This window comes from Babylonia areolata, chromosome 24, assembly GCF_041734735.1.
Source record: "Babylonia areolata isolate BAREFJ2019XMU chromosome 24, ASM4173473v1, whole genome shotgun sequence".
In the NCBI taxonomy this organism is placed as follows: Eukaryota; Metazoa; Mollusca; class Gastropoda; order Neogastropoda; family Buccinidae; genus Babylonia; species Babylonia areolata.
In genome coordinates this window covers 549,638-575,354 of record NC_134899.1, presented here as the reverse complement: position 1 = coordinate 575,354, position 25,717 = coordinate 549,638, and the positions used below count along the sequence as shown (strand labels likewise).

Sequence of the window (25,717 nt, the reverse complement as noted above, 5' to 3'; positions counted from 1 at the left end):
AACACAAACAGTTTGACCCTCACAAACATTGTGACTTCAATACAGACATTGTGACCCCACAAAAATATTGTGACCCCCACAAAACACTGTGCCCCACACAAACACTGTGCCCCCAAACAAACACTGTGCCCCACACAAACATTGTGACCCCCACAAAAACACTGTGTCCCCACACAAACACTGTGACCCCTACACAAACACTGTGCCCCCACACAAACACTATGCCCCACAAACACTGTGCCCCCCCACAAACACTGTGCCCCCCCACAAACACTGTGCCCCCCCACAAACACTGTGCCCCCCCACAAACACTGTGACCCACACAAACACTGTGCCCCATAAACACTGTGCCCCCAAAAAACTGTGCCCCCACACAAACACTATGCCCCACAAACACTGTGACCCCAAACACTGTGACCCACACAAACACTGTGCCCCCACACAAACACTATGCCCCCCAAACACTGTGCCCCCCACAAGCACTGTGACCCACACAAACACTGTGCCCCCAAACACTGTGCCCCACAAACACCGTGCCCCACAAACACTGTGCCCCCCCACAATCACTGTGCCCCCACAAACACTGTGCCCCACAAACACTGTGCCCCACAAACACTGTGCCCCCACAAACACTGTGCCCCCACAAACACTGTGCCCCACAAACACTGTGCCCCACAAACACTGTGACCCACAAACACTGTACCCCCACAAACACTGTACCCCCACAAACACTGTGACCCCCACAAACACTGTACCCCACACAAACACTGTACACCCACAAACACTGTGACCCCCACAAACACTGTACACCCACAAACACTGTGACCCCCACAAACACTGTGACCCCAAAAACACTGTAACCCACAAACACTGTGACCCCCACAAACACTGTACCCCACAAACACTGTGCCCCACAAACACTGTACACCCACAAATACTGTGCCCCACAAACACTGTACCCCCACAAACACTGTGCCCCACAAACACTGTGCCCCACAAACACTGTGCCCCACAAACACTGTAACCCACAAATACTGTGCCCCACAAACACTGTACCCCCACAAACACTGTGCCCCTCACAGACACTGTGCCCCCCACAAACACTGTGACCCCCCCAAAAAAAATGTGCCCCACACTGTGCCCCCCACAAACACTGTGACCCCCACAGACACTGTGACCCCCCACAAAAACTGTGCCCCCCAAACACTGTGCCCCCCACAGACACTGTGACCCCCCCAAACACTGTGCCCCCCCCACAAAAACTGTGCCCCCCAAACACTGTGCCCCCCACAAACACTGTGACCCCCCCAAACTGCCCCACAAACACTGTGACCCCCCACAAAAACTGTGCCCCACAAACACTGTGCCCCCCACAAATACTGTGCCCCCCATACACTGTGCCCCCACAAACACTCTGCCCTCCAAACACTGACCCCCACAAACATTGTGACCCCCCACAAGCACTGTGACCCCCACAAACATTGTGACTCCCACAAACACTGTGACTCCCACAATGTTACCCCCACAAACATTGTGACCCCCACAAACACTGTGACCCCCCACAAACACTGTGCCCCACACAGGCACTGTGACCCCCCCACAAACACTCCCCCCCCCCACAAAAACTGTGCCCCACAAACACTGTGCCCCCCACAAATACTGTGCCCCCCATACACTGTGCCCCCACAAACACTGTGCCCTCCAAACACTGTGCCCCCCACAAACACTGTGCCCTCCAAACACTGTGCCCCCCACAAACACTGTGCCCCCACAAACACTGTGCCCTCCAAACACTGTGACCCCCACAAACATTGTGACCCCCACAAACACTATGACCCCCAACAAACACTGTGACCCCCCCCCCCCCCCCCCACAAACACTGTGCCCTCCCCCAACACTGTGACTCCCACAAACACTGTGACCCCCACAAACATTGTGACCCCCACAAGCACTGTGACCCCCACAAACACTGTGGCCAGGAGGCACGATCGACGTGGTGGCCCACAAGATCCGGAAGGACGGCCGGATCCGGGAGCTGTTCCGGGCCACGGGCGGCGCGTGGGGCGGCACCATCATTGACCGCCACTTCCACACCCTCCTGGAGAACGTGTTCGGCAAGCCCTTCATTGACGCCTTCTGCCAGGAGTATGCCAAAGACTTCGTGGAACTCTTACAGGTCAGTGCAGCCGCCGCATAACGGTCGGTCAGGCGTTGGACTTGTGATCCAGTTTTCACCAGTGATCAGGGTTCCAAACCCCGTTTCAGCATGGTTATTTGTCCTTGGCAAAGGCACTTTCCCTGGTTTTCCTCACTGCACCCAGGTGTGAATGGGTACTGACCTCACTCCACCCAGGTGTGAATGGGTACTGACTTCAGGTGGTGGGAGGTGGAGGAGGGTTGGGAGGAGGAGGGTTGGGAGGAGGAGGAGGTGGAGGGTTGGGAGGAGGTGGAGGTGGAGGGTTGGGAGGAGGAGGATGGTTGGGAGGAGAAGGTGGAGGGTTGGGAGGAAGTGGAGGTTTAGGAGGAGGAGGAGGTGGAGGGTTGGGAGGAGGAGGGTTGGGAGGAGGAGGAGGTGGAGGGTTGGGATGAGGAGGAGGGTTGGGAGGAGGAGGAGGAGGTGGAGGGTTGGGATGAGGAGGAGGGTTGGGAGGAGGAGGAGGAGGTGGAGGGTTGGGATGAGGAGGAGGGTTGGGAGGAGGAGGAGGAGGTGGAGGGTTGGGATGAGGAGGAGGGTTGGGAGGAGGAGGTGGAGGGTTGGGAGGAGGTGGAGGGTTGGGAGGAGGAGGTGGAGGTATGGGAGGAGGTGGAGGGTTGGGAGGAGGAGGTGGAGGGATGGGAGGAGGTGGAGGGTTGGGAGGAGGAGGAGGAGGTGGAGGGATGGGAGGAGGTGGAGGGTTGGGAGGAGGAGGATGGTTGGGAGGAGGATGGTTGGGAGAAGGAGGTGGAGGGTTTGGAGGAGGAGGAGGAGGAGGAGAGTTGGGAGGAGGAAGTGGAGGTGGAGGGATGGGAGGAGGAGGAGGAGGTGGAGGGTTGGGAGGAGGAGGTGGAGGGTTGGGAGGAGGAAGTGGAGGTGGAGGGTTGGGAGGAGGTGGAGGAGGAGGGTTGGGAGGAGGAGGAGGGTTGGGAGGAGGAGGAGGAGGGTTGGGAGGAGGAGGTGGGTTCAGAGGAGGAGGAGGGTTGGGAGGAGGAGGAGGGTTGGGAGGAGGAGGAGGAGGTGAAGGGTTGGGAGGAGGAGGAGGGTTGGGAGGAGGAGGAGGAGGTGAAGCGTTGGGAGGAAGAGGAGGGTTCGGAGGAGGAGGAGGGTTGGGAGGAGGAGGAGGGTTGGGAGGAGGTGGAGGAGGAGGGTTAGGAGGAGGAGGAGGAGGAGGAGGGTTGGGAGGAGGAGGAGGGTTGGGAGGAGGAGGAGGGTTGAGAGGAGGAGGAGGGTTGGGAGGAGGAGGAGGGTTGGGAGGAGGAGGTGAAGGGTTGGGAGGAGGAGGAGGGTTGGGAGGAGGTAGAGGTTTAGGAGGTGGAGGTGGAGGGTTGGGAGGAGGTGGAGGAGGTGGAGGGTTGGGAGGAGGAGGAGGAGGTGAAGGGTTGGGAGGAGGAGGAGGGTTGGGAGGAGGTGGAGGTTTAGGAGGAGGTGGAGGAGGAGGGTTGGGAGGAGGTGGAGGTTTAGGAGGAGGAGGAGGGTTGGGAGGAGGAGGAGGGTTGGGAGGAGGTGGAGGGTTGGGAGGAGGTGGAGGTTTAGGAGGAGGAGGAGGGTTGGGAGGAGGTGGAGGGTTGGGAGGAGGAGGAGGGTTGGGAGGAGGTGGAGAGTTGGGAGGAGGTGGAGATTTAGGAGGTGGAGGTTTAGGAGGAGGAGGAGGGTTTGGAGGAGGAGGAGGGTTGAGAGGAGGAGGAGGGTTGGGAGGAGGAGGAGGGTTGGGAGGAGGAGGAGGGTTGAGAGGAGGAGGAGGGTTGGGAGGAGGAGGAGGGTTGGGAGGAGGAGGAGGAGGAGGGTTGGGAGGAGGAGGAGGGTTGGGAGGAGGAGGAGGGTTGGGAGGAGGAGGAGGAGGAGGGTTGGGAGGAGGAGGAGGGTTGGGAGGAGGAGGAGGGTTGGGAGAAGGTGGAGGAGGGTTGGGAGGAGGAGGAGGGTTGGGAGGAGGAGGAGGAGGGTTGGGAGGAGGAGGAGGGTTGGGAGGAGGAGGAGGAGGGTTGGGAGGAGGAGGGTTGGGAGGAGGAGGAGGAAGAGGGTTGGGAGGAAGAGGGTTGGGAGGAGGAGGAGGAGGAGGAGGGTTGGGAGGAGGTGTTGTTTGAAATGCTATCAGCGCCCTCTTTGTCAGGATTTTGAAATCAAGAAGCGCGGGGAGTGTGACAACATCCGGGTCTCGCTGCCCTACAACTTCTGTAACTTCCAACACGGCGGGGTGACGGTGCAGCAGGCCATCAAGAAGCACGCCTCGCAGGCCCAGCCAGGCGTCAAGTTCTCCTCGGGAAAACTGGTCCTGTCTTCGGAGGTGGTCACCTCTCTCTTCCACGACGCCTTGAAACAGGTCACGTTCCATCAATCAGGCGTCGTCATGCCTAACGTGTATTACGAGTGTTATGTCGTGCGGTGTGTGTGTGTGTGTGTGTGTGTGTGTGTGTGTGTGTGTGTGTGCGTGTGTGTGTGTGTGTGTGCGCGCGCGCGCGCGCGTAAATTGTTGTTAGTGTTTGCTGTTTCGTGCAGGGTCATGTATGCAAGCTGTCATCTAAGTATGTAGATGCCTGTTTTACACATCAAATTTTACATTATACATCGCAAATGAGCATGATTTACGTGAAAACGTGCGATATACATTAAATTGAATTCTTCTATTCATGATGATGATGATGGTGATGATTATGATGATGATGATGATAGTGGTGGTGTTGATGATGGTGCTGGTGATGATGATGATGATGATGATGATTTCCCACATAGATCAAAGAACACGTGGACAGGCTGCTCAAGAAGCCCAAGATCAAAGACCTGCAGTACATCTTCCTGGTTGGAGGGTTCGCCGAGTCCTCACGACTCCAAAAGTCACTGAGGGACGCCTTTGGAGACAGAGTCACCATCCTGGTCAGTTCATCTTACAGAATAGAGTAGAGTAGAATAGTCACTGAGGGACGCCTTTGGAGACAGTCACCAAACTGGTCAGTTCACCTTACAGAATAGAATAGAGTAGAATAGAATAGTCACTGAGGGACGCCTTTGGAGACAGTCACCAAACTGGTCAGTTCACCTTACAGAATAGAATAGAGTAGAATAGTCACTGAGGGACGCCTTTGGAGACAGTCACCATCCTGGTCAGTTCACCTTACAGAATAGAATAGAGTAGAATAGAATAGTCACTGAGGGACGCCTTTGGAGACAGTCACCAAACTGGTCAGTTCACCTTACAGAATAGAATAGAGTAGAATAGAATAGTCACTGAGGGACGCCTTTGGAGACAGTCACCAAACTGGTCAGTTCGCCTCGCCTCGTAGAATAGAACATAATAGAACAGACATGCACACAAGCGCGCACACACACTCATACTGACATACATCACACTACATACACATAGACATTGGCATTCGTGGGTGAGCACCCACACCCACACACACACATTCACATCACCACCACCACCACCATCACCCCAAACCTCACACACATGATCACTACAAAAGACAAACACATGACAGTAACTTAACCCCATGAAATGTACTTGACCTCAAGTAGGTAGACTTCACTTTGATAATGAAATGCCTCCCCTCTCTCTCTTTTCCCTCTCGCTGTATACCTCCTTGATAATGAAATGCCTCCCCTCTCTCCCTTTTCCCTCTCGCTGTATACCTCCCTTCCTCTCTTTCATCTCCTCCTTTCTTTCTCGCTCCTCTCCCTTCTCTCACATTGCTTTTCTTTCTTGTCTTTCACTCTGTCTGTGTGGAAACGTGTTCACTGATACGTGTTCTTGGTGGTAGTGACCTTGAGCGATGTTGCACAGTCATCAGTTCAACGCCAAAACGGGACGTAGCATACTGCTGCTATCAGTCTCACTTGGCACTTAACCCACATAGACAAACACTGTGGTGCTGACGTCAACACTAAAGCAACAAAATAATCATTAGAAAAAAAACCCATTGTACTGAAGTCAACACTTCAGCAACAAAATAATCCTTAGAAAAAAGCCATTGTACTGAAGTCAACACTTCAGCAACAAAATAATCCTTAGAAAAAAACCATTGTACTGAAGTCAACACTTCAGCAACACTGACGTCAACACTACAGCAACAAAATAATCCTAAGAAAAAACCCATTGTACTGACGTCAACACTTCAGCAACAAAATAATCCTAAGAAAAAACCCATTGTACTGACGTCAACACTTCAGCAACAAATAATGCGTAGAAAAACCCCATTGTACTGACGTCAACACTTCAGCAGCGAAATGATACTTAGGAGAAAACCCCCCCCCCATTGTACTGACGTCAACACTTCAGCAACAAAATAATCCTTTGAAAAAAAACAACAAAACATTCTGCTGACGTGAACACTACAGCAACAACATAATCCTTAGAGAAAAAAATCACTGCACTGAAGTCAACACTACAGCAACAAAATAATGCTTAGAAAAACCCCATTATACTGACGTCAACACTTCAGCAACACAATAATCCTTGGAAAGGACCCTTTGTACTGACGTCAACACTTCAGTAACAAAATAATACTAAGAAAAAATCCATTGTACTGATGCCAACACTTCAGCAACAAAATAATACTTAGAAAAAACCCATTCTGCTGACGTCAACACTACAACAAAATAATACTTAGAAAAAACCCATTGTACTGACGTCAACACTACAGCAACAAAATGATTCTTAGAAAAAAAACCCATTGTACTGACGTCAACACCAAAACAACAAAATAACCATCAGACAAAATATTGTTACTGACGTGAACACAAAACTGAGCATTTGACTTTGAGCCTGCAGGAAAGAAAGTCCGGAGAACAAGTCTGTCAACATGGCGTTGTGAGAGTCATCCTGACAGAGAACCAACATGGCGTTGTGAGAGTCATCCTGACAGAGAACCAACATGGCGTTGTGAGAGTCATCCTGACAGAGAACCACATCATGGCGTTGTGAGAGTCATCCTGACAGAGAACCAGCATGGCGTTGTGAGAGTCATCCTGACAGAGAACCACATCATGGCGCTGTGAGAGTCATCCTGACAGAGAACCAACATGGCGTTGTGAGAGTCATCCTGACAGAGAACCACATCATGGCGTTGTGAGAGTCATCCTGACAGAGAACCAGCATGGCGTTGTGAGAGTCATCATGACAGAGAACCAACATGGCGTTGTGAGAGTCATCCTGACAGAGAACCAACATGGCGTTGTGAGAGTCATCCTGACAGAGAACCACATCATGGCGCTGTGAGAGTCATCCTGACAGAGAACCAACATGGCGCTGTGAGAGTCATCCTGACAGAACCACATCATGGCGTTGTGAGAGTCATCCTGACAGAGAACCACATCATGGCGCTGTGAGAGTCATCCTGACAGAGAACCACATCATGGCGCTGTGAGAGTCATCATGACAGAGAACCAACATGGCGCTGTGAGAGTCATCATGACAGAGAACCAACATGGCGCTGTGAGAGTCATCATGACAGAGAACCAACATGGCGCTGTGAGAGTCATCATGACAGAGAACCACATCATGGCGTTGTGAGAGTCATCATGACAGAGAACCAACATGGCGTTGTGAGAGTCATCCTGACAGAGAACCACATCATGGCGCTGTGAGAGTCATCCTGACAGAGAACCACATCATGGCGTTGTGAGAGTCATCATGACAGAACCAACATGGCGCTGTGAGAGTCATCATGACAGAACCAACATGGCGCTGTGAGAGTCATCATGACAGAGAACCAACATGGCGCTGTGAGAGTCATCATGACAGAGAACCAACATGGCGCTGTGAGAGTCATCCTGACAGAGAACCACATCATGGCGTTGTGAGAGTCATCCTGACAGAGAACCAACATGGCGTTGTGAGAGTCATCATGACAGAACCACATCATGGCGTTGTGAGAGTCATCCTGACAGAGAACCAACATGGCGCTGTGAGAGTCATCCTGACAGAGAACCAACATGGCGTTGTGAGAGTCATCATGACAGAGAACCAACATGGCGCTGTGAGAGTCATCATGACAGAGAACCACATCATGGCGTTGTGAGAGTCATCATGACAGAGAACCACATCATGGCGCTGTGAGAGTCATCATGACAGAGAACCACATCATGGCGTTGTGAGAGTCATCCTGACAGAGAACCACATCATGGCGTTGTGAGAGTCATCCTGACAGAGAACCAACATGGCGCTGTGAGAGTCATCCTGACAGAGAACCACATCATGGCGTTGTGAGAGTCATCATGACAGAGAACCAACATGGCGTTGTGAGAGTCATCCTGACAGAGAACCAACATGGCGTTGTGAGAGTCATCCTGACAGAGAACCAACATGGCGTTGTGAGAGTCATCCTGACAGAACCACATCATGGCGTTGTGAGAGTCATCCTGACAGAGAACCAACATGGCGCTGTGAGAGTCATCCTGACAGAGAACCAAAATGGCAGTCTCATATCAACCATGTCTACAAGCGGTTCGCTCGCAATCTATTCTTTCATCATTGTGTCAATGTCCTAACTTGAAAGTTAAAGAGCACCAGAATGTTACTATTCCGATAATCATATTCTGCCAGGTGTACGAAGTGATGAGTACAAATCCAGTTTTCATTTTTCGGACCCCATCTGAATGGAACTCTCCCTTCATTCATCAAAACGTGGAGTCAGTACAGTCCTTCAATATAAATGTAAGAAAACTTCACGAATTGTAGGCCAGATAAAATAATTAAAACAACTATAACAAATCACATGTCAAAACTAAACTTTCCTTGGTTGTCTGATCCATAGACCCCGAGTGTAGTTATCTTCAATGTGAACGGTCACTGGTTATGTGGGGAAGTGTAGTTATCCACAATGTGAAGTCTCTGGTTGTGTGGGGAAATGTAGTTATCTATAGTATGAACAGTCACTGGTTGTGTGGGGAAGTGTAGTTATCCATAATGTATAAACAGATGCCATTGGTAGTGTGGGGAAGTGTCAATTTCCACAGTGTAATATGAGCAGCAGCTGGTTGTGTGGGGATGTGTAGTTATCTATAATGTACAAATGATGTCACTCAACATTTTCCACAATGTACAAATGATGTCACACAACGTTATCCACAATGTACAAATATGACGCCACACGACATTGTCTACAATGTACAACTGACGTCAGCAATGTCTGTGACCCACATTCTGCAGGAAGTCAGTCTGTCCACAAATGACGTCACACAGCACTGTCCACAATGTCCAGATGACGTCAGCAGTGTCTGTGACAGATCCCCGAGGAAGCCAGTCTGGCAGTGGTGAAGGGAGCGGTGGCCTTTGGTCACGACCCGTCGGCTATCTGCCAGAGGATCTGCCGCTACACGTACGGTGTGGGGTCCTATCTGCCCTTCCTGGAGGGCCAGCACCGTGAGGACCTCAGGGTCAACTCTGACGGCATGGACCTCTGCAAGGTGGGGCCACAGGCTGCTGCTGGGGGGGAGGGGGAGGGTGCGGGGGGGAAGGGGGGGGAGGTTCGGGTGGGGAAGAGTGGTGATGGTGGTGGTGGTGGTTGTGATGATGGTGGTGGTGGTGGTTGTGATGATGGTGGTGGTGGTGGTTGTGATGGTGGTGGTGGTGATGGTTGTGATGATGGTGGTGATGGTGGTGGTGGTGGTGGTAGTGGTGATGGTGGTTGTGATGGTGATGGTGGTGGTGGTAGTGGTGATGGTGGTGGTGGTGGTGGTTGTGATGATGATGGTGGTGGTGGTAGTGGTGATGGTGGTTGTGATGGTGATGGTGGTGGTGGTTGTGGTGGTGATGGTGGTGGTGGTTATAATGGTGTGGTGGTGGTTGTGATGGTGTAGTGGTGATGGTTGTGACAGAATAGAATAGAATAGAATAGAACAGAACAGAATGTCTTTATTACCAAGTGTACCGGGGTCACAAGGAATATTGGTGGGGATAACACATAACGGGGTACGAACATAAATCGAAAATCATACACAAACACAGATACAGTACAAGTGCATATCAATATAAAAACTTGTACATACTCACACATGCACGCACTGCACACACACACACACACACACACACACACACACACACACACACACACACACACACACACACACACATGCAGGCACGCACACATACACACACTCTCTCTCCCTCTCCCTCACACACACACACACACACACACACACACACACACACACACACACGTTTGAACAGAAGCCGCATATTACATGTGGATGGGGCTGATGACTAGATCTTCAGGTAGATGGTTGTTGGATGCACAATTCTGTTCAATCATACTGGATTTGTTCGAGAGACGGCATTCATTTGGGAAAAAGCTATTGGCGAAGCGATTGGTTTTCGTCCTGATACTTCTGTACCGTTGAGCAGAGGGGAGAGGGGATGTTCATCATTGTGAAGGTGATGGTTGTGATGGTGTGGTGATGGTTGTGATGGTGTGGTGGTGATGGTGTGGTGGTGATGGTTGTGATGGTGTGGTGGTGGTTGTGATGGTGTGGTGGTGATGGTGTGGTGGTGATGGTTGTGATGGTGTGGTGGTGATGGTGTGGTGGTGATGGTTGTGATGGTGATGGTTGTGATGGTGTGGTGGTGATGGTTGTGATGGTGTGGTGATGGTTGTGATGGTGTGGTGGTGATGGTGTGGTGGTGATGGTTGTGATGGTGTGGTGGTGATGGTTGTGATGGTGTGGTGGTGGTTGTGATGGTGTGGTGGTGATGGTTGTGATGGTGTGGTGGTGGTTGTGATGGTGTGGTGGTGATGGTGTGGTGGTGATGGTTGTGATGGTGTGGTGGTGATGGTGTGGTGGTGATGGTGTGGTGGTGATAGTTGTGATGGTGTGGTGATGGTTGTGATGGTGTGGTGGTGGTTGTGATGGTGTGATGGTGTGGTGATAGTTGTGATGGTGTGGTGATGGTTGTGATGGTGTTGTGGTGGTTGTGATGGTGTGGTGGTGTGGTGATGGTTGTGATGGTGTTGTGGTGGTTGTGATGGTGTGGTGGTGGTTGTGATAGTTGTGATGGTGTGGTAATGGTTGTGATGGTGTGGTGATGGTTGTGATGGTGTGGTGATGGTTGTGATAGTGTGGTGGTGATGGGTGTGATAGTGTGGTGGTGATGGTTGTGATAGTGTGGTGGTGATGGGTGTAATGGTGTGGTGATGGTTGTGATGGTGTTGTGATGGTGTGGTGGTGATGGTGTGGTGGTGATGGTTGTGATGGTGTGGTGATGGTTGTGATGGTGTGGTGGTGATGGTTGTGATAGTGTGGTGGTGATGGTTGTGATAGTGTGGTGGTGATGGGTGTAATGGTGTGGTGATGGTTGTGATGGTGTTGTGATGGTGTGGTGGTGATGGTGTGGTGGTGATGGGTGTAATGGTATTGTGATGCATGTGATGGTGTGGTGGTGTTGTGATAGTTGTGATGGTGTGGTGATGGTTGTGATGGTTGTGATGGTGATGGTGTGATGGTGATGGTTGTGATGGTGATGGTTGTGATGGTGATGGTGTGATGGTGATGGTGTGATGGTGATGGTTGTGATGGTGATGGTTGTGATGGTGATGGTTGTGATGGTGATGGTGTGATGGTGATGGTGTGATGGTGATGGTTGTGATGGTGTGGTGGTGGTTGTGATGGTGTGATGGTGATGGTTGTGATGGTGATGGTTGTGATGGTGTGATGGTGATGGTTGTGATGGTGTGATGGTGATGGTTGTGATGGTGATGGTTGTGATGGTGATGGTTGTGATGGTGTGATGGTGATGGTTGTGATGGTGTGATGGTGATGGTTGTGATGGTGATGGTTGTGATGGTGATGGTTGTGATGGTGTGATGGTGATGGTTGTGATGGTGATGGTTGTGATGGTGTGATGGTGATGGTTGTGATGGTGGCTGTAGTGGAGGTGGGAGAGAGGGGAGGATACTGGTGGGGGAACTGTTGTTGTGTCCGTGTTGCTTCTATCCCAACGTGATTCACTGTTGCTGTTGTTGCGACTTTCAGTGAAGGGGCGCCTGGGTGACTGGAAAGAAATGTATATGTACATACCTCTCTCTCTCTCTCTCTCTGTGTGTGTGTGTGTGTGTGTGTGTGTGTGTGTGTGTGTGTGTTGGTGGGTGGTGCTATTTTCTGAGGGAAGTTGGACGCGCATGCAGATGGTGTATCGTGTCGTGTTGTCCTGATCCTGAATCAGCCGCCTTCACAAGGCACAGCATCGTCCTCGTCCTGTCGTGTGCTTGTCCTCCTTTCCTGCCCAACACTGTCGGCTGACGGGGTACTGGCCGGGCTGTGTTCTGTCAGCTGTTGTGTTCTGTGAGCTGTTGTGAGCTGTTGTGAGCTGTTGTGTTCTGTGAGCTGTTGTGAGCTGTTGTGAGCTATTGTTGTTCTGTGAGCTGTTGTGTTCTGTGAGCTGTTGTGAGCTGTTGTGTTCTGTGAGCTGTTGTTGTTCTGTGAGCTGTTGTGTTCTTTGAGCTGTTGTGAGCTGTTGTGTTCTGTGAGCTGTTGTTGTTCTGTGAGCTGTTGTTGTTCTGTGAGCTGTTGTGTTCTGTGAGCTGTTGTGAGCTGTTGTGTTCTGTGAGCTGTTGTTGTTCTGTGAGCTGTTGTGTTCTTTGAGCTGTTGTGAGCTGTTGTGTTCTGTGAGCTGTTGTTGTTCTGTGAGCTGTCGTTGTTCTGTGAGCTGTTGTGTTCTGTGAGCTGTTGTGAGCTGTTGTGTTCTGTGAGCTGTTGTGTTCTGTGAGCTGTTGTGAGCTGTTGTGTTCTGTGAGCTGTTGTTGTTCTGTGAGCTGTTGTGAGCTGTTGTTGTTCTGTGAGCTGTTGTGTTCTGTGAGCTGTTGTGAGCTGTTGTGTTCTGTGAGCTGTTGTGTTCTGTGAGCTGTTGTGAGCTGTTGTTGTTCTGTGAGCTGTTGTGAGCTGTTGTGTTCTGTGAGCTGTTGTTGTTCTGTGAGCTGTTGTGAGCTGTTGTGTTCTGTGAGCTGTTGTTGTTCTGTGAGCTGTTGTGTTCTGTGAGCTGTTGTTGTTCTGTGATCTGTTGTGAGCTGTTGTGTTCTATGAGCTGTTGTGTTCTGTGTTGTCATCGTGAAGTCTGTGTTGTCATCGTGAGGTGTGTGTTGTCATCGTGAGGTGTGTGTTGTCATCGTGAGGTGTGTGTTGTCATCGTGAAGTGTGTGTTGTCATCGTGAAGTGTCATCGTGAAGTGTGTGTTGTCATCGTGAAGTGTGTGTGAAGTGTGTGTTGTCATCGTGAAGTGTGTGTTGTCATCGTGAAGTGTGTGTTGTCATCGTGAAGTGTCATCGTGAAGTGTGTGTTGTCATCGTGAAGTGTGTGTTGTCATCGTGAAGTGTGTGACTGATCAAGTTGTCATGTGTTGCAAGCCCTTGCTGACCTTGCAGGACCTGTTAGCGTGATGTTGATGTTGATGTTGATGCAAAACACAGCCAGCGGTGTGTGTGTGGTGTGGTCAGGACTATGTGGTGTATGTGGTGTGGTCAGGACTATGTGATGTATGTGGTGTGGTCAGGACTATGTGATGTATGTGGTGTGGTCAGGACTATGTGATGTATGTGGTGTGGTCAGGACTATGATGTATGTGGTGTTGGTCAGGACTATGTGATGTATGTGGTGTGGTCAGGACTATGTGATGTATGTGGTGTGGTCAGGACTATGTGATGTATGTGGTGTGGTCAGGACTATGATGTATGTGGTGTGGTCAGGACTATGTGGTGTATGTGGTGTGGTCAGGACTATGTGATGTATGTGGTGTGGTCAGGACTATGTGGTGTATGTGGTGTGGTCAGGACTATGTGGTGTATGTGGTGTGGTCAGGACTATGTGATGTATGTGGTGTGGTCAGGACTATGTGATGTATGTGGTGTGGTCAGGACTATGATGTATGTGGTGTGGTCAGGACTATGTGGTGTATGTGGTGCGGTCAGGACTATGTGATGTATGTGGTGTGGTCAGGACTATGATGTATGTGGTGTGGTCAGGACTATGTGGTGTATGTGGTGTGGTCAGGACTATGATGTATGTGGTGTGGTCAGGACTATGTGATGTATGTGGTGTGGTCAGGACTATGTGATGTATGTGGTGTGGTCAGGACTATGTGGTGTATGTGGTGTGGTCAGGACTATGATGTATGTGGTGCGGTCAGGACTATGTGATGTATGTGGTGTGGTCAGGACTATGATGTATGTGGTGCGGTCAGGACTATGTGATGTATGTGGTGTGGTCAGGACTATGTGATGTATGTGGTGCGGTCAGGACTATGTGGTGTATGTGGTGTGGTCAGGACTATGTGATGTATGTGGTGTGGTCAGGACTATGTGGTGTATGTGGTGTGGTCAGGACTATGATGTATGTGGTGTGGTCAGGACTATGTGATGTATGTGGTGTGGTCAGGACTATGTGGTGTATGTGGTGTGGTCAGGACTATGATGTATGTGGTGCGGTCAGGACTATGTGATGTATGTGGTGTGGTCAGGACTATGTGATGTATGTGGTGCGGTCAGGACTATGTGATGTATGTGGTGTGGTCAGGACTATGTGATGTATGTGGTGTGGTCAGGACTATGTGATGTATGTGGTGTGGTCAGGACTATGTGATGTATGTGGTGTGGTCAGGACTATGTGATGTATGTGGTGCGGTCAGGACTATGATGTATGTGGTGTGGTCAGGACTATGTGATGTATGTGGTGTGGTCAGGACTATGTGATGTATGTGGTGTGGTCAGGACTATGTGATGTATGTGGTGTGGTCAGGACTATGTGATGTATGTGGTGTGGTCAGGACTATGTGATATATGTGGTGTGGTCAGGACTATGATGTATGTGGTGTGGTCAGGACTATGTGATGTATGTGGTGTGGTCAGGACTATGATGTATGTGGTGTGGTCAGGACTATGATGTATGTGGTGTGGTCAGGACTATGTGATGTATGTGGTGTGGTCAGGACTATGATGTATGTGGTGTGGTCAGGACTATGATGTATGTGGTGTGGTCAGGACTGTGTGATGTATGTGGTGTGGTCACTGTGTGATGTATGTGGTGTGGTCACTGTGTGATGTATGTGATGTGGTCAGGATTATGTGATGTATGTGGTGTGGTCACTGTGTGATGTATGTGATGTGGTCACTGTGTGATGTATGTGATGTGGTCACTGTGTGATGTATGTGGTGTGGTCACTGTGTGATGTATGTGGTGTGGTCACTGTGTGATGTATGTGGTGTGGTCACTGTGTGATGTATGTGATGTGGTCAGGATTATGTGATGTATGTGGTGTGGTCACTGTGTGATGTATGTGATGTGGTCACTGTGTGATGTATGTGGTGTGGTCACTGTGTGATGTATGTGATGTGGTCAGGATTATGTGATGTATGTGGTGTGGTCACTGTGTGATGTATGTGATGACGTCAGCTGAAGGTAGCTGCTGACGTCGTCCCTTCCTTCGGTGACGTCATTTCTACCGGTGTGAGGTCAGAAGAGAAACGGAGAATTTGAATTCAGTTTTGAGGGACACAATTGTAACAACCTGTGCAATTGACAGTTTCTGTTCGTGTTTCCATTAAACGTAATCTTTTTTTACCGGAATGCTGGAGGATTACCAACAGTGATCTAACGAAGCTGTCAGCTTTCCACACCAAAAACCTCCTAAGAATCCTACAAATCTTCTGACCCAGTACCATCTCCATTCAACAACTACTCGCCCATTGCAATCAAGAGAACATGAAGACCATGATCGTGAGAAGGCAGTGGAAGTGGATTGGACACGCCGTGCGAAGAGAACAAGGTGCCATCACCCGGACAGCCCTCCACTGGACACCACACGCCGTGCGAAGAGAACAAGGTACCCTCCACTGGACACCACACGCCGTGCGAAGAGAACAAGGTCCCATCACCCGGACAGCCCTCCACTGGACACCACACGCCGTGCGAAGAGAACAAGGTCCCATCACCCGGACAGCCCTCCACTGGACACCACACGCCGTGCGAAGAGAACAAGGTGCCATCACCCGGACAGCCCTCCACTGGACACCACACGCCGTGCGAAGAGAACAAGGTGCCATCACCCGGACAGCCCTCCACTGGACACCACACGCCGTGCGAAGAGAACAAGGTGCCATCACCCGGACAGCCCTCCACTGGACACCACACGCCGTGCGAAGAGAACAAGGTGCCATCACCCGGACAGCCCTCCACTGGACACCACACGGTGGACCAAGAAGTGAGGGCCAAAGAACACCTGGCACAGAACAAAGGAGAACCCATCACCCTGAAGCACACCTGGTGTACCATTCAGAGACTGGCCCCAGACAGACAAGAGTGGCGCTTTTTCGTTGATGTCCTACATGCCACAGGGCACAATGGGCACGTTGCTGTCCTACATGCCACAGGGCACAGTGGGCACGTTGCTGTCCTACATGCCACAGGGCACAGTGGGCACGTTGCTGTCCTACATGCCACAGGGCACAATGGCCACGTTGCTGTCCTACATGCCACAGGGCACAATGGGCACGTTGCTGTCCTACATGCCACAGGGCACAGTGGGCACGTTGCTGCCCTACATGCCACAGGGCACAGTGGGCACGTTGCTGCCCTACATGCCACAGGGCACAATGGGCACGTTGCTGTCCTACATGCCACAGGGCACAATGGGCACGTTGCTGTCCTACATGCCACAGGGCACAGTGGGCACGTTGCTGTCCTACATGCCACAGGGCACAATGGGCACGTTGCTGTTCTACATGCCACAGGGCACAATGGGCACGTTGCTGTCCTACATGCCACAGGGCACAGTGGGCACATTGCTGTCCTACATGCCACAGGGCACAATGGGCACAAAGTAAGTACACGCAGGACAGTTTGCCAGTGACTGCTGTTGTCAGTCACAGCGTTGTCACAAACAAGAACCCACATACGCACATAGAGACGCATTCACTCACGAACGCACGCACTCAAACACTCACGCAGGCATGTGTAGACGGTCACAAACTACTTACTGCAGTCTTTGCTGTTCCAGAACATCTTCCAGACATGGGCGTTAGCAGGGGAAGTCATAGGTCACAACGAGGTGTGGCAAGAGACCTACACCCCCATCATCAACAACCAGAGGGGCATCATCTTTGAGTTTTTCAGGTAAGAGGCATCATCTTTGAGTTCTTCAGGTAAGAGGGATCATTTTTGAGTTCTTCAGGTAAGAGACATCATCTTTGAGTTCTTCAGGTAAGAGGCATCATCTTTGAGTTCTTCAGGTAAGAGACATCATCTTTGAGTTCTTCAGGTAAGAGGCATCATCTTTGAGTTCTTCAGGTAAGAGGCATCATCTTTGAGTTCTTCAGGTAAGAGGCATCATCTTTGAGTTCTTCAGGTAAAAGGCATCTAAGAGGCCTTCAGGTAAGAGGCATCATCTTTGAGTTGGTAGGGGTGGTGGTGATGATGATGATGGTGATGATGACGATGATGATGGTGCTGAAGATACTGATGACGATGATGGTGGTGATGATGATGATGATGATGATGTTGATGATGACGATGATGATGACGATGATGGTGATGACGACGATGGTGGTGGTGATGACGATGATGTTCATGGTGATGGTGATGTTGATGACGATGATAATGGTGACGATGGTGATGATGATGATGACTATGATGATGGTGATGATGACGATGGTGATGATGACGACGCCCCAGGTGCAGTCACCGTGACGTGCGCTACACGGACGAGGACGGCGTGGAGAAGTGCGGGTTCCTGGTGGTGGAGATGCCGGACCCCACGGGCGGCAGGGAGCGGGCAGTGGACCTGGAGGTCATCTTTGGCGGCACCGAGATCAAGGTGGTGGGCTTCGATCACACCAGCAAGACCTCCAGGGAGACCTACGTCGACTTCCTGTCCCAGTGATCGTCTGTCTGTCTGTCTGTCTGTCTGTCTGTCTGCCTCCTTCTCACCGCATTGCTGCCACCATCGTCTTCATTTATTTCTGTATTTATTCTGTGGAAAACAACTAAATACATCTTTCTTTTATTTATTTTTCTTTATACCCCGTCTCCCCAAGTATAAGAGGAGCATATATTGCTCTGAATAAAAGATGGTATTTTTGTCAGTCCCCTCTCTCACAATGTTTGAAGAGTCTTAAATTTTTTCACTTAATTTTCATTTTACATGATTTGATTTCAGTATTTCTTTCTTACGGTGCCAGGGAAGGCACTGGTATTTTTGTTTTCAGATTTCTTTTTGAGGGGGTGTGGATGAGGTGGGGGGTATGGAGGTGAGGGTGGGGAGGGGTATGGAAGTGTGGATAAGGGGGGGTATGGAGGTAAAGGTGGGGGGTATAGAGGTGAGGGTGAGGAGGGTATAGGGGTGTGGGTGAGGGTGGGGTGTATGGAGGTGAGGGTGAACGGGGAGGGGGGCTATGGAGGTGAGGGTGAGGGGGGTATGGAGGTGAGGTTGAGGGGGGTATGGAGGTGAGGGTGAGGGGGGTATGGAGGTGTGGATGAAGGGGGGGTATGGAGGTAAAGGTGGGGGGTATAGAGGTGAGGGTGAGGAGGGTATAGGGGTGTGGGTGAGGGTGGGGTGTATGGAGGTGAGGGTGGGGTATGGAGGTGGGGTGGGGGTAAGGAGGTGAGGTGGGGGTATGGATGTGAGTGGGGGGTATGGAGGTGAGGGGGGGTATGGAGGTGGGGTGGGAGTATGGAGGTGGGGTGGGGGTATGCAGTGAGGGGGGGGTATGGAGGTGGGGGGTATGGAGGTGGGGTGGGGGTATGGAGGTGAGGGGGGGTATGGAGGTGGGGTGGGGGTATGGAGGTGGGGTGGGGGTATGGAGGTGAGGGGGGGTATGGAGGTGGGGTGGGGGTATGGAGGTGGGGGGACGGGTATGGAGGTGAGGGGGGGTATGGAGGTGAGGGGGGGTATGGAGGTGGGGTGGGTATGGAGGTGGGGGGGCGGGTATGGAGGTGAGGGGGGGGGGAGAGGTATGGAGGTGAGGGGGGGTATGGAGGTGAGGGGGGGTATGGAGGTGGGGTGGGGGTATGGAGGTGGGGGGGCGGGTATGGAGGTGAGGGGGGGGGAGAGGTATGGAGGTGAGGGGGGGGGAGAGGTATGGAGGTGAGGTGGGGGGGCGGGTATGGAGGTGAGGGGGGGGAGAGGTATGGAGGTGAGGGTGCCTTGCTGTCAAACCTCGCGTTGTGTTTTGGGGAGTGTGTTTTTTTCTTTTTGTTTTCGTCCACAAAGCGGAAGTGGAGAAGGAATAGTCCACACACCACTCTGTCACGTGGTGCAGGACAACCCTCTCTTGTGGGACAGGACTTTGAAAACAACAACAACATCTGTGTTTTTGAATTGGACTTTGCCCAGACAAACACCACTCTTTCTGCCATGTGGGACAGGACTTTGCCCAGACAAACACCACTCTTTCTGCCATGTGGGACAGGACTTTGCCCAGACAAACACCACTCTTTCTGCCATGTGGGACAGGACTTTGCCCAGACAAACACCACTCTTTCTGCCATGTGGGACAGGACTTTGCCCAGACAAACACCACTCTTTCTGCCATGTGGGACAGGACTTTGCCCAGACAAACACCACTCTTTCTGCCATGTGGGACAGGACTTTGCCCAGACAAACACCACTCTTTCTGCCATGTGGGACAGGACTTTGCCCAGACAAACACCACTCTTTCTGCCATGTGGGACAGGACTTTGCCCAGACAAACACCACTCTTTCTGCCATGTGGGACAGGACTTTGCCCAGACAAACACCACTCTTTCTGCCATGTGGGACAGGACTTTGCCCAGACAAACACCACTCTTTCTGCCATGTGGGACAGGACTTTGCCCAGACAAACACCACTCTTTCTGCCATGTGGGACAGGACTTTGCCCAGACAAACACCACTCTTTCTGCCATGTGGGACAGGACTTTGCCCAGACAAACACCACTCTTTCTGCCATGTGGGACAGGACTTTGCCCAGACAAACACCACTCTTTCTGCCATGTGGGACAGGACTTTGCCCAGACAAACACCACTCTTTCTGCCATGTGGGACAGGACTTTGCCCAGACAAACACCACTCGTATTGCCATGTGGGACAGGACTTTGCCCAGACAAACACCACTCTTTCTGCCATGTGGGACAGGACTTTGCCCAGACAAACACCACTCTTTCTGCCATGTGGGACAGGACTTTGCCCAGACAAACACCACTCTTTCTGCCATGTGGGACAGGACTTTGCCCAGACAAACACCACTCTTTCTGCCATGTGGGACAGGACTTTGCCCAGACAAACACCACTCTTTCTGCCATGTGGGACAGGACTTTGCCCAGACAAACACCACTCTTTCTGCCATGTGGGACAGGACTTTGCCCAGACAAACACCACTCTTTCTGCCATGTGGGACAGGACTTTGCCCAGACAAACACCACTCTTTCTGCCATGTGGGACAGGACTTTGCCCAGACAAACACCACTCTTTCTGCCATGTGGGACAGGACTTTGCCCAGACAAACACCACTCTTTCTGCCATGTGGGACAGGACTTTGCCCAGACAAACACCACTCTTTCTGCCATGTGGGACAGGACTTTGCCCAGACAAACACCACTCTTTCTGTCATGTGGGACAGGACTTTGCCCAGACAAACACCACTCTTTCTGCCATGTGGGACAGGACTTTGCCCAGACAAACACCACTCTTTCTGCCATGTGGGACAGGACTTTGCCCAGACAAACACCACTCTTTCTGCCATGTGGGACAGGACTTTGCCCAGACAAACACCACTCGTATTGCCATGTGGGACAGGACTTTGCCCAGACAAACACCACTCTTTCTGCCATGTGGGACAGGACTTTGCCCAGACAAACACCACTCTTTCTGCCATGTGGGACAGGACTTTGCCCAGACAAACACCACTCTTTCTGTCATGTGGGACAGGACTTTGCCCAGACAAACACCACTCTTTCTGCCATGTGGGACAGGACTTTGCCCAGACAAACACCACTCTTTCTGCCATGTGGGACAGGACTTTGCCCAGACAAACACCACTCGTACTGCCATGTGGGACAGGACTTTGCCCAGACAAACACCACTCTTTCTGTCATGTGGGACAGGACTTTGCCCAGACAAACACCACTCTTTCTGCCATGTGGGACAGGACTTTGCCCAGACAAACACCACTCTTTCTGCCATGTGGGACAGGACTTTGCCCAGACAAACACCACTCGTACTGCCATGTGGGACAGGACTTTGCCCAGACAAACACCACTCTTTCTGCCATGTGGGACAGGACTTTGCCCAGACAAACACCACTCTTTCTGCAGCGAATTGCAGACAGTCTTTGTTCCGTTTTTCTTCAGTCCTTCTTCTTGTTCTTCTGGGTTTTTCCAAAGCTTCATATGTGACGTTTTAAATTGTTCCCTCCTTTTTTTCAAAGACAATATTGAATGGTGAGAAAAACTCCAGACCCAGCAACCAGCCAGCCAACCAACCAGCCCGTCAACCAGTTTACCACGTGGCATGTCTTCCAATTTGCAAACCAATTTATCATTATTTTCGCCTCTTCCTGCCCCCCCCACCCTCCATCTCTCTCTCTCTCTCTCTCTCTCTCTCTCTCTCTCTCTCTCTCTACCATGTTCTCCTAGGCATAAGTGAAAGCAGTACTACTGAGAGCAAAGTGGAACACGTTTAACGGCATCAGCAACAATCACATCCATAACGGACGATTTTCAGTAACAGTTTGATCCAGCGAGAGCTGAGTTACCCGTAGAATCCATCCGTGTGTGTGTGTGTGTTCTGTTTGTTCAGTTGTATTTGTCGACCTTTGAAACTGAAACCCATGGATTGAGGCGAAACATATCTGAACCTAATTTTGTGTTTTGTGATGAAACAAATCTGTCAGGCAGTGTCAGTGTATCCTGCTTTGGCTTGCCTGGACAGCAGACTGTGAACATGAACATGGCTTGCCTGGACAGCAGACTGTGAACATGAACATGGCTTGCCTGGACAGCAGACTGTGAACATGAACATGGCTTGCCTGGACAGCAGACTCGGAACATGAACAACTCGTGTTTGAACAATCCGTTCCCACAATGCACCACCACAGCCCACACCACAGTGCGCCATCGTGTCGTCACCCCCTCACTTCCTCCCCCCAGTATTTAATCAACACGTATTTCTGGACGAAGGAGGAAACAACTTTCGTGTACATACGAACCTGGATAAATACATGTAAAAGCGGAAACGTCTTCTGACGTGTGGCCTTCTCTCTTGCTGACAGAAGGTGTCTGAGACACATGACACATGACACTGTGTGGCTGACAGAAGGTGTCTGAGACACATGACACATGACACTGTGTGGCTGACAGAAGGTGTCTGAGACACATGACACATGACACTGTGTGGCTGACAGAAGGTGTCTGAGACACATGACACTGTGTGGCTGACAGAAGGTGTCTGAGACACATGACACTGTGTGGCTGACAGAAGGTGTCTGAGACACATGACACATGACACTGTGTGGCTGACAGAAGGTGTCTGAGACACATGACACTGTGTGGCTGACAGAAGGTGTCTGAGACACATGACACCTTGTGGCTGACAGAAGGTGTCTGAGACACATGACACTGTGTGTCTGACAGAAGGTTTCTGAGACACATGATACTGTGTGTCTGACAGAAGGTGTCTGAGACACATGACACATGACAGTATGTGTCTGACAGAAGGTGTCTGAGACACATGACACTGTGTGGCTGACAGAAGGTGTCTGAGACACATGACACTGTGTGGCTGACAGAAGGTGTCTGAGACACATGACACATGACAGTATGTGTCTGACAGAAGGTGTCTGAGACACATGACACTGTGTGGCTGACAGAAGGTGTCTGAGACACATGACACTGTGTGGCTGACAGAAGGTTTCTGAGACACATGACACTGTGTGGCTGACAGAAGGTTTCTGAGACACATGACACTGTGTGTCTGACAGAAGGTTTCTGAGACACATGACACTGTGTGGCTGACAGAAGGTTTCTGAGACACATGACACATGACACTGTGTGGCTGACAGAAGGTGTGTGAGACACATGACACAGTGTACTGTGTGGCTGACAGGTGTGTGTGACATGACAGTGTACTGTGTGGCTGACAGGTGTGTGAGACACATGGCACAGTGTACTGTGTGGCTGACAGGTGTGTGTGACATGACAGTGTACTGTGTGGCTGACAGGTGTGTTAGACACATGACAGTGTACTGTGTGGCTGACAGGTGTGTGAGACACATGACAGTGTACTGTGTGGCTGACAGGTGTGTGAAACACATGACACAGTGTACTGTGTGGCTGACAGGTATGTGAGACACATGACAGTGTACTGTGTGGCTGACAGGTGTGTGTGACATGACAGTGTACTGTGTGGCTGACAGGTGTGTGACACATGACAGTGTACTGTGTGGCTGACAGGTGTGACACATGACAGTGTACTGTGTGGTTGACAGGTGTGTGAGACACATGACAGTGTACTGTGTGGCTGACAGGTGTATGAGACACATGACACAGTGACAGTGTACTGTGTGGCTGACAGGTGTGTGAGACACATGACAGTGTACTGTGTAGCTGACAGGTGTGAGAGACACATGACACAGTGTACTGTGTGGCTGACAGGTGTGTGAGAAATATGACACAGTGTACTGTGTGGCTGACAGGTGTGACACAGTGTACTGTGTGGCTGACAGGTGTGTGACACATGACAGTGTACTGTGTGGCTGACATGTGAGACACATGACAGTGTACTGTGTGGCTGACAGGTGTGTGACACATGACAGTGTACTGTGTGGCTGACAGGTGTGTGACACAGTGTACTGTGTGGCTGACAGGTGTGTGAGACACATGACAGTGTACTGTGTGGCTGACAGGTGTGTTAGACACATGACAGTACTGTGTGGCTGACAGGTGTGTGACACATGACAGTGTACTGTGTGGCTGACAGGTGTGTGAGACACATGACAGTGTACTGTGTGGCTGACAGGTGTGTGAGACACATGACAGTGTACTGTGTGGCTGACAGGTGTGTGAGACACATGACAGTGTACTGTGTGGCTGACAGGTGTGTGAGACACATGACAGTGTACTGTGTGGCTGACAGGTGTGTGAGACACATGACAGTGTACTGTGTGGCTGACAGGTGTGTGACACATGACAGTGTACTGTGTGGCTGACAGGTGTGAGACACATGACAGTACTGTGTGGCTGACAGGTGTGAGACACATGACAGTGTACTGTGTGGCTGACAGGTGTGAGACACATGACAGTGTACTGTGTGGCTGACAGGTGTGTGAGACACATGACAGTGTACTGTGTGGCTGACAGGTGTGTGAGACACATGACAGTGTACTGTGTGGCTGACAGGTGTGAGACACATGACAGTGTACTGTGTAGCTGACAGGTGTGAGACACATGACAGTGTACTGTGTGGCTGACAGGTGTGAGACACATGACAGTGTACTGTGTGGCTCTGTGGTCATTGACGTCCGCCTCCTCTAACGTGTCGTGACTTCCCGCAGCTTTCCTTCTGACCCCACACTTCATGCTGGGCATCCACAGCTCTTCTGTCTAGCTGTCAGGACGTGTGGTCACATTTTATAAAAATCTTTAATATATATATATATATATATATATATATATATATATATATATATATATATATATATATATATATAAGGAAACACTGTGCTTCTTTTCCAAACGGCGCTATAAAGGACAGAAAATGTGAATTTGGACCTCGCAAATTTGAACCCCTCTCCCCTTCCCCTCCCCCCTACACACACACACACACACACACACACACACACACACACACAAGAAGAAAAAACAGAAGCAAGCCCACCATTTCAAAATGCTTGCGGAACAAAAGGTTATCCACCTTCTTGCTAGATACAATGCCAATAAGTATCTGTGTGTGTGTGTGTGTGTGTGTGTGTGTGTGAGAGAGAGAGAGAGAGAGAGAGAGAGAGAGAGATTTTCAGCCTTTATTCGATGTATCTATTTTCTGTTGAAGTGATTTCTTCTGGCTGATTATGATACGAAGCGTGAAAACCACGATCCTATCTTCATGAATATGAAAAACTGAAGGTCCCTTCCACACAAACGCGCTATACACATGTCTGCCTTTGCTAACCATTTTCTGCCTGAATGACCAGCAGTGTTGTGACGTGGAATCTCATGAAATGACGTAACGCCTGTGTACTTGATTTGTGTATGCATCCCCAATGAATGCATTGTTTGTATACATGTTTTATTTGGAATAAATTTCTCCTTTTTCAGTTCGTTTTTGTCTTTTTTTATGTCAACACACACACACACACACACACACACACACACACACACACACACACACACACACACACAGAGCTCAAGACTGGGGAATAGAAAGTGATTGAGCGAATGGATAAGTAGGAATCACATATCAAACCCAGAATTGTTCTGAACAGAAATGCAGAGACCCTGGCTATAATTATTAGAGAGAGAGAGAGGACTCAGAACTCAGAGGATTTAATGCACTAGGCCATATGCCTATGTCATAGG

The 25,717-nt window shown here is 50.7% G+C and overlaps 1 protein-coding gene across 1 annotated transcript in view; it reads left to right on the top strand.

Annotated features, from left to right (window-relative positions):
- Positions 1–18,372, top strand: part of LOC143299029 (heat shock 70 kDa protein 12B-like) — a 46,764-nt gene extending 28,392 nt beyond the window's left edge. The window contains exons 5-10 of the mRNA XM_076612111.1: positions 1,980–2,176; positions 4,305–4,514; positions 4,925–5,065; positions 9,416–9,595; positions 17,169–17,284; positions 17,843–18,372. Of these exons, the coding sequence (XP_076468226.1) occupies positions 1,980–2,176; positions 4,305–4,514; positions 4,925–5,065; positions 9,416–9,595; positions 17,169–17,284; positions 17,843–18,050 (1,052 nt within the window). The 3' untranslated portion in view covers positions 18,051–18,372. The remainder of the gene's footprint in view (positions 1–1,979; positions 2,177–4,304; positions 4,515–4,924; positions 5,066–9,415; positions 9,596–17,168; positions 17,285–17,842) is intronic.
- Positions 18,373–25,717: the final 7,345 nt, after the last annotated feature.